The sequence below is a fragment of the Saccostrea echinata genome, unplaced genomic scaffold, assembly GCF_033153115.1.
Source record: "Saccostrea echinata isolate AGI-Se365-2 ecotype Australia unplaced genomic scaffold, CSIRO_AGI_Sech_v1 ptg000037l, whole genome shotgun sequence".
Taxonomy (NCBI): domain Eukaryota; kingdom Metazoa; phylum Mollusca; class Bivalvia; order Ostreida; family Ostreidae; genus Saccostrea; species Saccostrea echinata.
In genome coordinates, this window is record NW_026889786.1 from 1240739 (window position 1) to 1257969 (window position 17231).

Sequence of the window (17231 nt, forward strand, 5' to 3'; positions counted from 1 at the left end):
AAGAGTCTTTAGGTCATTCCAAGTTTTTACTATGTTTAGCATCCACGTGTGCCTTGGTTTTTGGCACCCTATATAAGAAAAAAAACACAAAACAAAACAAATCAGGAGTTCTGAAATTGATTATTCTGGTCAAATTCTTTTGAATTCTGTCATTTTCTCCAATGACCTGTCTACAATATGTCATATTAGGTATATTTTAAGCATTTAATACCTTCATTTTGCTAAAGAATAGATCTTTCTATAAAAAAAAATATAGTGATGGAATCAAAACCTTTCAATGACGTGATTTTCATGACTATGAAGTCAGTGTTTTATTTTTGGATTGTGTGCTTTTTGCAAATAGGTAGGTAGGTTTTTGAAAGATGGGTGGACACTAAACAGAGAAAAAACTTGAAATGGCCTTATTAAAAAATATGTTCTAAGTGACTTTGGTGATTGGTTTTCATGTAATATAACTAGGGATGTCAAATCGATCAATTTTTGATAATCGGTATATTCATATATTTATTAATTTTTAAAAATCTGTTTATTATCTATTTTTATACCTGCATTAAAATTACTTTTTAAAACATTTCCTAAACCTTTATTTTATCTTTGCATTACTATAGTAACTCATTCTTGTGCCAACCTAAAGTTTGCATTCATCTAATAACAAACTAAAAAAATGATATACAAGTATTGACACAAACACAAAAAAATGTTACATAATATTACAAAAAAGAGGCATGTACACAGCTGCATTGTTTACATTTTAAATCCTTTCTATTCTCATTCAAAAAATAAAACCAGTTAAATAAATTTAGAATTCAATGACAACATTCTTCTTTACACCACATCAAACATCTGTTTTTGTAAACAGGGCACGAGCTCTGTTATTGTTTTTTAACTCTGAACTTTCTGGATTATAGTTTAATATTTTTTAAGTAACATGTATGTTTCTGAACACACTTTTATTATATGTTTCCATGTGAAATGCTATAGCAACATATAAGTCATAATATTATATGTACTTAGTTGTTGTCAGATAATTCAGCATCTTCATTCCATAAAAGTTCATTTATTCAAAGTTTATTTTCCTTTTATTTAAATCCCCAATATTTTTTATGTTTACATAAAACGGTTGTTTGTACTATATAATTTTATGAATTTCCTTTTCTCTGAGATTTGCTTTGACAACTGCTTAACTGATTGACAAGTTACTTGAAACAATTAAGTTTTGCAAGTAGGTCTTAAACAAAAAAACTGTCAGCCCTGTTGTATTTATCAACAATTAAAACTTTTCAGTGCTGAAATGACTACATGTACCTGAAGTCAAAGCATGTCAAGTAGAATGTACAAAAAAAAAAACAACAAACAAACAAACAAAAAAAACAACAACAAGTCATTCATTATACCGGTAGAAAGCATCATATTACAAGGGATATAATACTGAGTATTTGAATGCATCAATTCTTATCTGACAAACTCTCATTTTTGTAAAGTTAACTGCCAGAACAATTGTGACTAAACAGCTTTCTTATGATATACATATTTTGTTTTCATGCAAGTAGACTTAATATTCAATGAAATATTCATTAGATAAATACTCAGTGTAACTTGTGTAGTTCATATCATGAAATTGTTTCACTAAGGGATGAACAAAACTAGGGAGTACATTTCAAAAGAATTTATTAAATTTCATTTAGATAACAATTTTCCATTAATTAACAAGTACCTAAGTATTGCAAAACAATAAATATATACACATGATAGATTTAAACTGACAGTTTATATTCCTGTGAAAAAAACTGAAAATGCATGCTTTCACAATATCTAGCAATCTAGCAATGAAAGACAAACTGATGGATACAATTCCACTTGACATTAAAGCAAAGTTGGAGGAATAATCCAACACAGTAATTTAAAAAGGACTAAAGACCTTCAATATCAGCACATGGACCACAACACAGATTATTTTATAGTGGAATGTCTTGCCCTGGAAGCCTTATCTTCTTCATCACAGAATCCAGTCTGATCCAATGTCCTACACAGTGTTACAATAAAGGTCAGGGGTTGGAGTCATTGTAGATAAACACAGAGGCTAGCTCATCGTGTTCATAAGTTCTCTTTAGGAAATTGTCTGTTATCCTTAGTCCAGATATTGCCTGAAATAGATACATCAGACTGTTTACAGTGACTACAATGACATATACTAACAGTAAAATAAATACATATATTTGCTTATTTTGTCTTCATAATTCAGAGTTTACTGAACTGAGTCTCTTAATATTATAAATATGTCAAATTTATCTTGGTAGTAGGCATTTTCTAACAAAATTGAACTACATGTAGAAGAACTGTGAGCAAGCTCAGAAAACTATACCCTCACTGGCATTTTTTTTTAAATAACCAATATACAACTTTATAAATGTGACCTTGAACTAGCCCAAATCATCATGGTTAAAAAACAACTTCCTCTGGTCATAGGTTATTTTTGAATGAAATATGGACATGTATGACATACCCTTAGCTCAAGAGTAATCTTTATTAACTTCAAATACTTACATAGAGAGTTAAAAGTGACCATGAACTTGATCAAATGACCTTCAACCAAGGTCATGACAAACCTTCAGGTCATGAACAATCTTTGTATAAGGTTTGACTTTCCAATGTTTCCCAGTAGTTAGAGACTGAAAATGATTTTTTTTTCACTTTTCTGCCAGTGACCTTACACTTGCCAGAATGACCTTGTGTCAAGGTCCTGACATGCCCTCAGGTCGTAAACAATCTCTGAAGTGAGAGCTTCTATTGTTTCTCCATTACAAAGTTATAGCCCAGTCATGATTGAACAGACAGCTAGGCAGAGGGACAGAAAGACAGACAAGGTGATTCCTATATATGTACCCCCAAACTTTGGATGTGGTGGGTATGAAAATTCAGTTGTGTTCCTTTTTGACAATTTATAATTTACATCACAAATCCTGAAATTGTTGTTTGATGACCAAATTTATGATTTTTAATCCTGTAATAGTGGCTATATCAGACAGAGTTTCAGCTTGAGATTTATGATAGTAACCCTGGAATAGTTTCACTCGGACTGATTTTGAGATCCAGATTTATGGACTTTCCTGTAATCCCAGAGAAGTGTCCATATTTATGACATGTTACCTGTAATCCTGGAATAGTGGCTATCAGATTGAGATCCAGATTTATGACATGTTACCTGTAATCCTGGAATAGTGACTATCAGATTGAGATCCAGATTTATGACATGTTACCTGTAATCCTGGAATAATGACTAACAGATTGAGATCCAGATTTATGACATGTAACCTGTAATCCTGGAATAGTGACTATCAGATTGAGATCCAGATTTATGACATGTTACCTGTAATCCTGGAGTAGTGACTATCAGATTGAGATCCAGATTTATGACATGTTACCTGTAATCCTGGAATAGTGGCTATCAGATTGAGATCCAGATTTATGACATGTTACCTGTAATCCTGGAATAATGACTATCAGATAGAGATCCAGATTTATGACATGTAACCTGTAATCCTGGAATAGTGACTATCAGATTGAGATCCAGATTTATGACATGTTACCTGTAATCCTGGAGTAGTGACTATCAGATTGAGATCCAGATTTATGACATGTTACCTGTAATCCTGGAATAGTGACTTTCAGATTGAGATCCATATTTATGACATGTTACCTGTAATCCTGGAATAGTGACTATCAGATTGAGATCCAGATTTATGACATGTTACCTGTAATCCTGGAATAGTGACTATCAGATTGAGATCCAGATTTATGACATTGTACCTGTAATCCTGGAATAGTGGCTATCAGAGTAAGCTTGAGGTCCAGGTGTTCCTTGGGGGCCAGTTTCCCCAGCTGTCTCCCTGAGATCCCAGTCCATAAAAGTCCACCAGGCTGGTTGTTTTGGAGGGTCAAGGTTAAATCCATGCCTCTTTCACTAAAAGCAATATTGTCAGAAACAATAGACTTTTTTTCAAAATATTTAAATCTATAATCAATTCATGTATTTCAAGCATTAGGATTTAAATTATTTTAAGATAAATATATATCTTATTTTCAAATTCTGGTAGAATTAAGGGATCTTGCTCTTTATAATCAAGCTAACTTTGCCTGTCAGATGTTCACAAGTAAGAATTTTCTAATTTTCAATAACATGTATCACCAATTTAGTCCCACCCTGGGGAGTGAACCAAGAACCCAGGAAACACAAATTTCAAAATTTTGGTATAAGGTTATGTGTTCATTATAATCTTATACACATTTAGCCAGCTAGATCTCCACATGTACATGTATACCAGATTTTGTATAATGTGTGAATTTTTAGAGTTTTTGTCCCATTCCTCAGGCTCCACATTTGCTGAGACCATAAAATTCACCAACTCTCTCCCCCTTCATCCACAGATGCTATATAACAAATTGGTTGAAATTGATCAAGTCATTTCTGAGATGAATCTGACAAAGTTCCTGAGTTGATGAAAAATATGATTCACACAAAAGAAAAGGGAACCATAGCAATAGGTTGCCTGAGTGACTTAAATTATCAGTTCTCATTTGTGGGTGTGCACTGCCTGTCTTTTGTAATTTTTTAAAAAGTTTAATGTATTTTCAAACTAATCACTATCCCTAAGCTTAAAACTTAGACTAAGGAAATATGAATTTTTAAATTTTAGAAGAGGGACCATTGCTTATGCAATAAACATAGTTTGTTAGATGTCTCCAAGAACAGAAAATTATAATTTAAAGATGTAATGTATTTTCAATATATCAACTAAAGTATACTCCAGAGCCTGAATCTTTGTAAAAGGAGCTTATTTCTCAGAATACTGGTATTAATATTTATAGTCTTGGTTCCAACCATTAGACCCATAGAAGATAACGATATTCACAATTTTTTTTCTCCTACACTCATACATGTTACATTCCAAATTTAATTGAAATTTGTTCAGTCATTTTGGAAAAGTTACTAAAAAAATCAAAAGTTTACTTCAAAGGGTCGGGAAAAGATAAAAATAGGTCATGAAGTCACTAAGGTCAATCTCTCATACCAAGATTTTACTACAAAACTGCAGTTAAACTTACCAGCAATTTGTAATCCTACATATGATATTGAAGGAGGACTCTAATACAACAGAATCGGGTGTCTCCTCTAGGGTAACTTTAATGTCTCCATATCCAGGGGCCTGGTAACAGATTCATACATAAGAGTTACTAGTACATCATCACAGACACCAATATCCTGACTTAACTAAAAGTGTCACCTCAGGAAACAAATCTGAGCTCTGGAAACCAAAACCTTACTATAATTCCTGCAATGATACATTTCATCTACTACATTCTGTCAGTTATACATTACATAGAGAGATTATAAATATCAACAGTATTTATGATTTCTACCTCAAGACACCCACAAACTTATAAATACATTATACGTGGAATTTTTAGTGAGATGCATATTAAGTAATTAGTTCTTAAAAAATTGGTTTGTAATTTTAGCTAGAAGTTATTTTAGCAATTTTATGATGCCAATTATGAAAGATATTGCTTACTGTAATGAATTGTTACTGATACTCAGTTTTGGGTATCTCAATACAACATCCTTGCTAAAAATGTCAATATTAAATCCTGGTTAAAATATCTGCTTTAACTGTAACTCCTATCATTAAGGTCATATGCAATGTACATGCACTTGAAATGTATGTTTCCCACTGATAATTTTCTAAGATATTCTCATTTTAAAATCATAGTACCATCAAATGTTCTTAGACAATAAATCAGCATACATTACAGGAGTTTGGAAAAGAAAGCAAATGATGAAAATCCTTGCATTTTTTAAAATGAAAAATTGACAAAAATGTTGTATTAGCTGGTATTTCCTAGAAATTTGATTTAGAAAAGATGTATAGCATTACCAGGTCTCATAAAATTGCACAAATGTCCTTTACTATTGTAACTCTAAAAACAAGATGCCCATGGGCCACATCGCTCACCTCAGTACATTGGCTACTGGCTAGGAAAAAGTAGAAATCAGTTCAGTATTGAAAAGTTTAGGAGAGGAACAAACTTAAATTTAAACTACCTCAGGATGCTTCCATATCAATATTACTAATCACGTCTTTGCTGTTCTTGAACAAAAGAATTTTAAAGATTTTTTCCTATGCATTCCTATGTAAAACTCCGATCGCTCATTGTGGCCCCACCCTAAATTTGAACAAATTTGAATCTACACTACCTGAGGATGCTTTTTATAATAATTTGACTAATCATGGCTTTGCTGTTCTTGAGCATAAGATATTTACAAGATGATTACTATATATTCCTATGTAAAACTTTGACCCCACCCCCCACCCTCAACCCCTGGGCACTCATAGTTTGAGCTTGATTCTACTATACCGAAGGTTGCTTCTGTATAGATATGACTAATAATGGCTTAGTTGTTCTTGAGAAGAAGATTTTTAAAGAATTTTCTATATATTCCTTTGTAAAACTTTGGTACCTTGTTGTGTCTGTGCCCAACCCTCCAGGGGTCATGATTTGAACAAACTTCAATCTACACTACCTGAGGATACTTCTATATTTATATGACTAATAATGGCTTAGCTGTTCTTGAGAAGATTTTTAAAGCTATTTCCTACATATTCTTATGTAAACTTTGACTCCCTCTTATGGCCCTGCCCTACCCCCGAGGGTTATGATATGAACAAACTTGAATCTAGAGTATATAATGAAGCTTTCACACAAGTTTCATCCTTTCTTGCCCAGTGGTTCTTGAGAAGAAGATTTTTAAAAGATGCCACCAAATTTTAATGAATTCTTAATTATCTCCCCTTGAAAGAGGGTGTGGCACCTCCTTTGTACAAACTTACATCCCATTATTCCAAGGATGCTTTGTGGCAAGTTTGGTTGAAATTGGCATAGTGGTTCTGGAGAAGATGAAAATATGAAAAGTTTACGACAACAACAACGACAACAAACAACGGACAAATTTTGATCAGAAAAGCTAACTTGAGCCTGAGCTAATAATACAGAGAATAAGAAAATACAAGTTCAAAACTATGTCGCGTATGTCCTTAAGTTACTTTAATGTTGATTATTCACACTGATGATAGAAATCAATATCTGGTGCATGGACAACACGTTTTTGCTTTTTATCTGAAATTTAGATAAAATGTGACCAGTGATCTTTAAGTACTTGTAAAACACTGAACCCACCACTCTCTGTAGCTGACTTGTCTGCAATCTCCCACGCTCTCCTAGGTTTGTCTTCCATACAATGTCAATTTTGCCAATATCTGTTACTCCTTTCATGACCTTATTCTGCTTTACAACTTCTGGTTTTGGAATCAGGCAGTACAGATATTGACGGATGTCCATAGGGTTTAAGTAATTAACCTTGCCAAACACCATCTCTTTTCTGAAGGAATAATAAATCTATTGTCAGATTATAATGATTATATTGCACAATTATGTATATCTTACAGACAAAGGAAGATATGAAATTGTCATCAAGACAATACAAGCTAACAAGGTTTAATTTAAATGGGATGCAGTCACCTACATTTGCCTTCATTTACATCCTAGACTATCTTAACCAGCTGTATATGCATTGTGATTTGACTGCTACCTTTTATCACCAATATATTACCATTAAGCATTACTATAATGTGTACTTCTGTGTACATGTATTTTAATTAGCATATCTAAAATTCCCAACCTAGGGTAATGGAGTATTTCATGCAATCCTGATTTAGTGTTTTTGATATTTCTATGCCTTCTTTTAATTGGGGGTATTCCTAAATTGATAAGGAAAAATTGTGCCAATCTATGAATCCCGCTAAAAAATGTGAACAAACAGTACTGTGTCAATGAAAGATTTCAGATCACACGAGTTTAAGTGGCCAAGTCCAAATATACATGCTAAGAGAGATAACTCCTCCGGATTTCGTTTTCAATAATGTGTCATATTGAAGAGTTCGATCAGGAAATAGAAATAACTAATGAGCTTGTAAGAATTTCACCTTGCTAAGATGTGACTTAATACTGCCATCTTTACTCATTTCCCTATTATTGACCAACTTTACTGCCTTCGGTGATCAATTAATCTAAGACTGCTTCCATCTCCCCACCCTATTTCCTGCTATAAAAAATGTGCATGCAGCTCCCTTTTGCATGCGACTGACAGTTACTCATGATGAATATGACATATCAATTTAAGACATCATCCATCATTGTACCATACTGGTGAACAGGCAAGAAAGGTTATACTGTGATTAGAGCTAAGACTCATTCTGCCTCAATCAATTGATATATACTGATCTCTTTCCCTCAATCAATCAATACTTACTGATCTTTGCCATCAGCATTATTGAGCTGGGTACATATATACTGCTGTGATGGCTCTAGACTGACATGTTCCATATAGATGGGGCCTGGTGTTATGTTCTGTATTTGGGCTTCAAGATAAACCTCATCAGACTGTGAAGAAGAGAAGTGGCATTAATACTTGAGTTAACACAATTACAAATGACAAAGACAGAGAAAATACATTTAGTCTACAAGTGTTTTAACAGGCTATTTTCAAATTACTTCTTTATCTGAACTCTCCTGTAAAAGAGAAGGAAAAGTAGGCTAAGTTGGATAGGAGAAAACATTAAGGTCAGACGACATGTTCCTGAATTACGTGTTTTGTATACCTTGGTATTATTTCAAATATTATTCATAATTGTCATTCTCTTGCGATTTCTAAATTGTTTTCAATATGTTTTAAAAAATAAGTACACCAAAAATTGTTACATTGGCAATTCAAAAGATTACCCATAAGGATTATATAAGAACCCTCTGGTATCTTGCCCAAATACTTGGTAAGGTACCTCAATTTTTGGTGAGGAAACTTCTTTAAGTAGTGATACTTCAATGACAAATTCTTGGGAAAAATTATACATTTTCGAGGAACATGTCGTCTGGCCTTAACAGTCACCATTCAGAAAATAATGGGGTTTTTATTTTTGGATTAAAGAGAAAAATTGCACTGAAAAACTTCAAAAAATATTTTATAGAGTATAAATTTACTTGAAGTTACATTTAATTATTAAGGGAAAAAAACTTTTTAAAAAAAAATGTGTAAATTAATCAACATAAATATTTTTAAATAAAATAAAAAAGAAAAAAAATTAAATCATGGTTATTCTATTATACATATTTATCCACTTTTTTAAATTTTAATATGCATCTTCTATGCAATATGTAAAATTGCAGTTATTGCCCTTACAACCTCATCTGGTAAAATACTAACGTAGTAGTTCGAAAATGGCCTATCTCCTTTCACCAATTTGTGGCAGAACCTATTACAAAAGTTATCCAAGCAGATTCTCCAGCAAATGATTCAGAAACAAGCACTAAAACCACCTAAACTATAGCTTAAAAGTGATCGATTGAAAATAATTAATTCTACAAAAAAAATGTTTAAGATCTCTGCTTTAGCTGTTTACTTGATGTGTTCTTTTTTTTGTAAGTGCATACTGGAAATGTACAAGCTTGATTTGTGGCCTAATGCTTCAAATCTAAACACTGATTCAGGTAGTTAGTTACATTAAAAGTAATATTTATAAATCATAAAATACAATATAGAGATTTGATTATTGCTTGCCTATATATAAATCTATGGTTAGAATGTAAAAAAAGGAAGAAAATATCCTTGATTATCCTTTTGTGTACATATAATTAAACAAAGACAGATGTATATCGATAAGAGTACATATATACATTAAACAACTTGCTACTTTCAAATTACAGTGCATCATAACAAGACATATTTTGCAAGTAAAGTGATTTTATTTTCTAAAAAATTTAAGTATTGCAATCAACTATATTTCCTTTGTTTCTTTTTAAATATCAAATGATGAAACTTTCGTTGATGATTGTAGAAATAAGAATAACTATGTCATGATAACAATTATCTTGCACTGACCTTAACCCATCTTAACTGATGACCCAGCTTTTTGACCTTGAAAATTTTGGGAGACTAGGTTAGATGTAAAAGTGACTTGATCTTTATCCTAGATATGTGTACTATGTGATCATTATATTTAACTATCTTGTCAGTGTATAAGTATCCAATTAGAGTGTACTTTAAGGGCAGGGTAGAGGTTGGAAAAGGGGGGGGGATTAAAGGTAACACAATAACCCAGATGGCAGAGAATATACAGCTTTTTCAACTGTACTGCATGGACATAAACAAAAGAAGCTTCTACTGTTTCAACTCCATTAAAGTCTGAAAGGAAGATTTTCCACATGATATTGCAGTTATGATCAGACAAAAGCGAAAAGTTCAAAGAGAGACAAAAATGACTATGTGAGATGAGATGTGTAGCTCTATAGGCAAGGAGTAAGAAGTGCAAACTTACTACATGGTCCTGACATGAAATCATAAAGAACCAACATGATATCTACAGCAATGTTTAGAAATCTACATGAAATAAACAGTCAAACTGGTCACCACAAAGAAAAAAAAATGCAAGAGTACTGGCATTCTTCCACCTAAAATTTCATTACTCATACATTATATACAACTGTGCAGTCTTCAATTAAAATTCACTATATCATTATCTATTTATGAAAGACACACTGTACAAGAAACAAACAGCATTTCTTAAAATATGAAAAAAAAATATCTTCTGCCAAAATATATTTAAAAGATAAATAAATAAAACAAAAAATAAATGCATTCAAGTACTATTTTAATTGATTTCAGCCTGTTATTTATTTTTTTTACCTCTGCATTATAGAATTTTGTCTTCACATCCAGTGGCTTCAAGACCTACAAAAAAGAAGGCATCCAACTGAATGTAATGGGTCTACACCATAAAGAATATTGATACCATCAATTACAGGTGTATTCTGTGTAATAATGATAGGTGTTTCAAAAAATACACTTGAAATATGTTTTGCCAGGAAAAATTTGTTAATTTCTTTTTTTCCCTTTCTTTCTTTTTTTTTTTTTTTAAATCTAACCTGGAATTTGAAGAACTTTCTGAATGCCATCTTTTCAAAATTGCTAGTTGTGTAACTCACAGCACATACAAGTCTACAACAAATTATGGTAATATGCCCATTTATTCTACAAGTCAAAAATGATATCACAGGTAATAAATCATATAATCTAACTCTGCTATGCTAAAACCTTTAAGCTTACTAAAATAATACGTACAACATAATGAAATTATGTAATTAAGTTGAATTGTTCAAAAATTTGAAGAAAAAAGGTGAACATGTAACATATTTTAATACAAATCGATAAAAAATAAAAATCAGATACAATCATTCTGAAAATTTTGAAATTTTTTCAACAAATGTGTTGTAGAATTTATTTCATAACAGCAGATACAGGGTAAAAAAAAGTACAAGTGTTGTAGACATTTACACAGTGTTAAAGAAATTTACATGATTGTCTGTAAGATTACATGTACTGTATAAGTTTACATGTTCTGTGTAAGTTTACATGTACAAGTTAAGATGTATAATATTACATGTACTGTATGAGTTTACATGTGTAAGTTTACATGTACTGTATAAGTTTACATGTATAAGTTTACATGTACTGTATAAGTTTACATGTACAAATTTACATGTGCTGTATAAGTTAACGTGTATAAGCTTACAGTACTGTATAGGTTTATATGTATAAGTTTACATGTACTGTATATGTTTACATGTACAAGTTAACATGTACTGTATAAGTTAACATGTATAAGTTTACATGTACTGTATAGGTTTACATGTATAAGTTTACATGTACTGTATACGTTTACATCTACAATATGTACTGTATAAGTTTACATGTGAGTTCCGAGTTCTTTGACCTCGTGGTGTACCACATCGTCAATGCTCTGGTCTGGTCCCAGCTCCTCTGTGGCTGGCATATCTGCTCCTGACAACATTAGTCTCTGGGATGTGGTCTGAAGGTCAACCTAAAACAAATCATTATACAATCTGCTGTCACAAATCATTTCATTAATTATTACAAAACCAAACAATTCAGGATCTTATCCTGGTAATGAGTATCTCAAAAATCAATGGAAGAGGTAAAATTGCAAATGTCAAAGTTATAAAATTATACCTGATGTAAAATGTTTTATCAATAATTCAAAGAATCATTATAATTCTACCATTTGAATCTGGGACATGGGCTTAGAGATAAGATAAAGACGCCCACTTGAATATTGTATCCAAGGGGTAATTTTAACCTATAATCTGTTGTTCTTTGATTTTAAATCTTCAATATTTTTGTACACTTTCAGTCCTGAGGCTGTTAATGTCTGAGAAAATGTCTGATTCTGATTGCTTTCTCTAAAGGGCTAGGTTAGCCTAAGTAAGTGCTTGTGAAAAAAAGATGTGCTCTTTAGAATGAAAATCTATTCAAATGCACATTCAAATTTTGAAAATTGGTCTTAATTCATGACCTTGCAAATTGACCTGAATTCATGACCTTGAAAAATGATCTGAATGCATAATCTTGAAAATTGATCTTACTGCATGAGTTTGAACTACTTTGACTTTTCATCAATTTATGAAAAATTTAACTCATTATAACATATGCTTCAAAGCTATGACTAATATTCAAGTTTTGGAATGGCAGCAAATCAAAAACATATACATTTAAATGCCTCCTGGTCTTAAGTCACAGGGATATTAAAATCAAGTAAGATAAACTAGTACTTCATCATGACAATGAAACACTGAGAATTACATTCATAAATTTTTAAGCCAGTACACAACACAAATATAACTATGTAAAGGAGAAAGGCCGAAAACTGTCCATTCTGTGAGAGAAAGAACTAATCGAGGGCCGTAAGCCCGAGATTAGTTCTTTCTCTCACAGAATGGACAGTTTGAGGCCTTTCTCCTACTTAAAACATGATTTCCTTTGTTCTGAAAATGAAATAAAAAAATTTACAAAACTGGTAGCAGATATGACAGGTAGCACACATACAATGACAAATTCATTGTTTACAGAATGGACAGTCATAGGTAAGCTAGGGGTGCAGAGCAATTTGCTGAAAAGCCATTGTGTTTCGGGCAGATGCAAATAACAAAAGGTCTTTGTCTTAAGAATGGACAGATACAGGTGGATTTTGGGAGATACTACTATATATACAAGCATGCCATGCTTCAAAATCAGTTTATAGTTTGCGTTGTAAAGGCATACATGTCTTCCTCTGATGGAGAGAGTATATGACAGAATCAAAATCTAATAAACCAAAATATGCATAAAATATGCATTGGTGAATTGTCAGCGGATTTTTCCGTTATTTCCTGATCATGACATGGAGCACACGGCGGGTGTGATAGGTCGGCAGGGGATGCTCACTCCTCCATGGCACCTGATCCCACCTCTGATGTTTGGAGGTCCGTGTTTGCTCTGCTCCTATTTTGTATTGTATAATGGACTTTTGAGCTTGAATACTGTTTGTTATCTCCATATATTTCATCTGGAAACATGCAGAAGAGTAAGAGTAAAAGAAATATTAGCCAAACTTTGACCCAAAGGTGAACTTCTCCAACAGAAACAGATAATGAAATTTGAATCAAACCTGGAAATGTTTTATTTGAATTCTATTTTTGAGGATATATTAACTGCAACAGTGTACTGGTGAAATACATATTGTGTTCTGAATGTTGGGTTAGCCATGAGGCAATCTTCGACCTGAAAATATTTTACAAATCAAATCTGGAGATGTTTCATTTTTAATTATTTTCTACGGAAATATTAACTGCAGCAGTGAAGTGTTCATGGAGCAAACTGTTTCCTGGGTGGAGGATTTAATATTAGACGTACTTCTATCTTAAAATGAATTCTCCTCGAGGGAATAATTTTTCCGAAAAGTCAAATGTGAAATTGTGTCATTTGAAATCAAGTTTTGTGAAAATTGAGTTTTGGGTATTGAAATAATGTACATTATTCATGAAATCAAGTGGATCCTGTGCAGACATTGTGTTCTGGATTAGCTTAGATCTCCATGTATTTTCTGTTATTTACATGTAAATTAAGGAGTATTTAATGTATTTGTTCTGTTTCCCTCTTGAACACATTCCAAAGTTTACCTGTAACTCTCCATTCTGTTTGTTTTAACTGTCCATTCTTTTTGAAAAAACTGTCCATTCTTAAAAAGAATGGACAGTTTTCCAAAAAGAATGGACACTTACAGGTAACTTAATGGATTCTTTGAGGAGTTAGCTCAACATTAAGCTATAGAATGGGCAACACAAACAAAAGGTTTACGTCACAATCATGTTTTAAATCAACTGTACAAGGATTCACTTAGAGAGTAAATAAAGTTAGATTTAAAAGGGCTGATTTTCTAGCCCTTCCTGGTTGTTGTAATAAAAACTTCTGTGAGAATCATAAACAATATAAAGTCTTAGTAACAATATAAAGTTCTTACTAAGACTTAAAACATTGAATGTGAACTATTTTCTCATATCAGATATGTGAAACAAACGGACAACATAAAGGTATGTGAAACAAATGGACATCATACCAGGTACGTGAAACAAATGGACAACATACCAGGTATGTGAAACAAATGGACATCATACCAGGTATGTGAAACAAATGGACATCATACCAGGTATGTGAAACAAATGGACAACATACCAGGTATGTGAAACAAATGGACAACATACCAGGTATGTGAAACATACAGACATCTTGTTGTGAATGTGAAACAAGTGGTCTTCATACCAGGTACCTGACAGATATCATACATATGTACCAGGTATGCCATACATACATACAAAACCACCAGAGGGGAATTAGCTAATTACTCAGTCACCAGTATTGTAAGACCTTGAAATGAAACCCAACTCTGCACTTAATGCCCAAAACACCATGCATAAGGTATGACTTTTTAGCTGACAATATTCTCCCATTAAAAATGCAAAAGCTGATCAATATATGTTTAGAAGGTATGAAGTAAGATAAAGGTTTTTCTGAATAGATATGTCGATAGAAACCAACTGGTGTAAGGTAAAATAAGATCAGTCATGACATTTAGAAATATCAATGGATGGCAGATTCTTCTTTCCTTAGCTATAAAATCCCCAGTGAGCTGTAGATATATATTCATAAATAATATTTTTAACCTTCTTGATAATTAATGGCATAGTTTGTCAATTAGCCAGCTGCATTACACTAAGCCTTCCTCAGACTCTATCTTTCTTCTTTTAACTTGAACGATCAACTGTGATTTACGAATTTGCTTTAATCTTCTGATTGCGATCAGAAAAAAGGAAGAGCAGTCAAATTTAAATGTGGATTCCATGTTTCTAATTACATGACCTTCAAACCTTTATACACAACCTTTCAACATATATCTATAACTTGGTAACTGTACAGTTTAAAACTTCAAAGAGTCTCAAGCAAGACATATTAAAAATATAAATAATGAATTCCAATTTTCATCAATCAAGTAAATTGAAACAGAGGTGCATGGCAAAACTTTGCCATTTTCTGAACAGAAAAAAGGAGAAAAAAAAAACTAATACACAGTGAACTGAAAAAAAAGAAGGCTGTCTTTGATATAATCGATTTCTCTTATTGGAGGGCTTTTGCACTCTAAACTTATTTCAGATACATATTGATAATAAAAAAAAATTCTTTCAATGATGTATCATATGCACTTTTTGTATACAGTAAAATACAGTTAATTAAGGTGTCTGAACACACTTATAATGAATTCAAGCTTACAGCAAAGTGATTTTCATTCACATAGTTTTTAAATGAATTATGAACTTAGGATATATCAAATAATGCTTATATAACAAATCAAAATTGCTTTTTCTGGCACTTGACTATATCACGGCCAGGAACACGTTAAGTTCCTAGACAGTACCGTTGTCAGAAACCTTTAAAGTTAAGCACTAAAACTGGTTCGTTGTCATGAACATACAGGTGAGGTTATGATAAAATCCGTCCAGTGTCATGACTTGAGAAGACAGGCTGTGAGAAATTTTTCATTTTTCAAGTTAAAAAATCTATAACAATGTCTGAAATTGCAATGGGAAACGGGGCTGACACCCTATTTGGTGTTGTATGAATTTCAGCCATTAAAAAGAAGTAATAAAAGACGAGTTTGCGTTGGCGATATTAAATCCTGTTGAAATCCCTTGTGGATTTGATTCATTTTCCTTCTGAAATGTTGTATTTTTCATAAATAGACTATAATACACACACCAATTGGTACAGACAGTATCAAGACATGTTGTAAGCCTTTACAGAAAAATTGAGAACAAATTAAAACTGAAAATTTTGATTTATTTCAATTTTTGTCCGTTGTCATAACAAGATAAGAAAATTCAATCCGTTGTCATCGGTCCGTTGTCGCTACTGTACTGTATACACTACGAAGGACGATCTTATGTTGTTTTAGGTATTGTTAAGCATCCCATCAAAAAAAAGGATGTGACGGTACATTGTGTCGTTTTGTACATATTTTCGTCGGCGACAAAATGTACCTACCCTGACTGCGCATATCGTCGTCCATCGGTACTGTGAACATTTGCACATTTTGTCGCCGATATATTGTGTTGAATATTTACTAAGGTCGTGAAGAGATTGAGAGAAAGAGAGAGAGAGAGATTGACATACATACACAGAGAGAGAGAGAGAGAAAGACAGACAGACATAAGGATAGAGAAAGTGTTTGGCTGATAAATAAGTAAGCAAGTTGTTATTATTTTGCATTGCTTGCAATATTGTAAGGAGAAATGGTGTTGCTCAGAAAATTGTGTTCAGCATTGGTTTAAATGACTATGATATGTCAAAATACCGTAATTCTTGAGATATCTGAAAAATCAGTCTATTCTTTTTTTCTCGTTATATATACACATGGAAATGAGATTGAAAGTTATTTGTTCAGTAGAAAAGTTATCTGGAATTCATTTTTTTTTTGCTTAATTCTCATACGAGTGCAGATATAACTGGTGTAGGGGTTGACATTTTTAGCTCACTTGAGCTGATAGCTCTAGTGAGCTCCAGTGAGCTTTTCTGATCACATTTTTTTGTGTCGTCCGTCTGTATGTCGGTAAACTTTTCACATTTTTCAACTACTACTGGCCTATTTCAGTTTCAAACAAACTTGCCAGAAAGCAAATGTGGATAAAGGGAGTCAAGTTTGTTCAAATTAATGGTCATACCCTCTTTCAAGGAAGTA

At 32.5% G+C, this 17231-nt stretch overlaps 1 protein-coding gene across 1 annotated transcript in view; it reads right to left on the reverse strand.

The window, feature by feature from the left end:
- Window positions 1-1651: 1651 nt before the first annotated feature.
- Window positions 1652-17231, reverse strand: part of LOC133200156 (trafficking protein particle complex subunit 13-like) — a 62997-nt gene continuing 47417 nt past the window's right edge. Inside the window, exons 4-11 of the mRNA XM_061335916.1 lie at window positions 11857-11987; window positions 11032-11104; window positions 10793-10837; window positions 8366-8496; window positions 7234-7435; window positions 5104-5204; window positions 3808-3961; window positions 1652-2144 (exon numbers count right to left, since the gene is read on the reverse strand). Of these exons, the coding sequence (XP_061191900.1) occupies window positions 2046-2144; window positions 3808-3961; window positions 5104-5204; window positions 7234-7435; window positions 8366-8496; window positions 10793-10837; window positions 11032-11104; window positions 11857-11987 (936 nt within the window). The 3' untranslated portion in view covers window positions 1652-2045. The remainder of the gene's footprint in view (window positions 2145-3807; window positions 3962-5103; window positions 5205-7233; window positions 7436-8365; window positions 8497-10792; window positions 10838-11031; window positions 11105-11856; window positions 11988-17231) is intronic.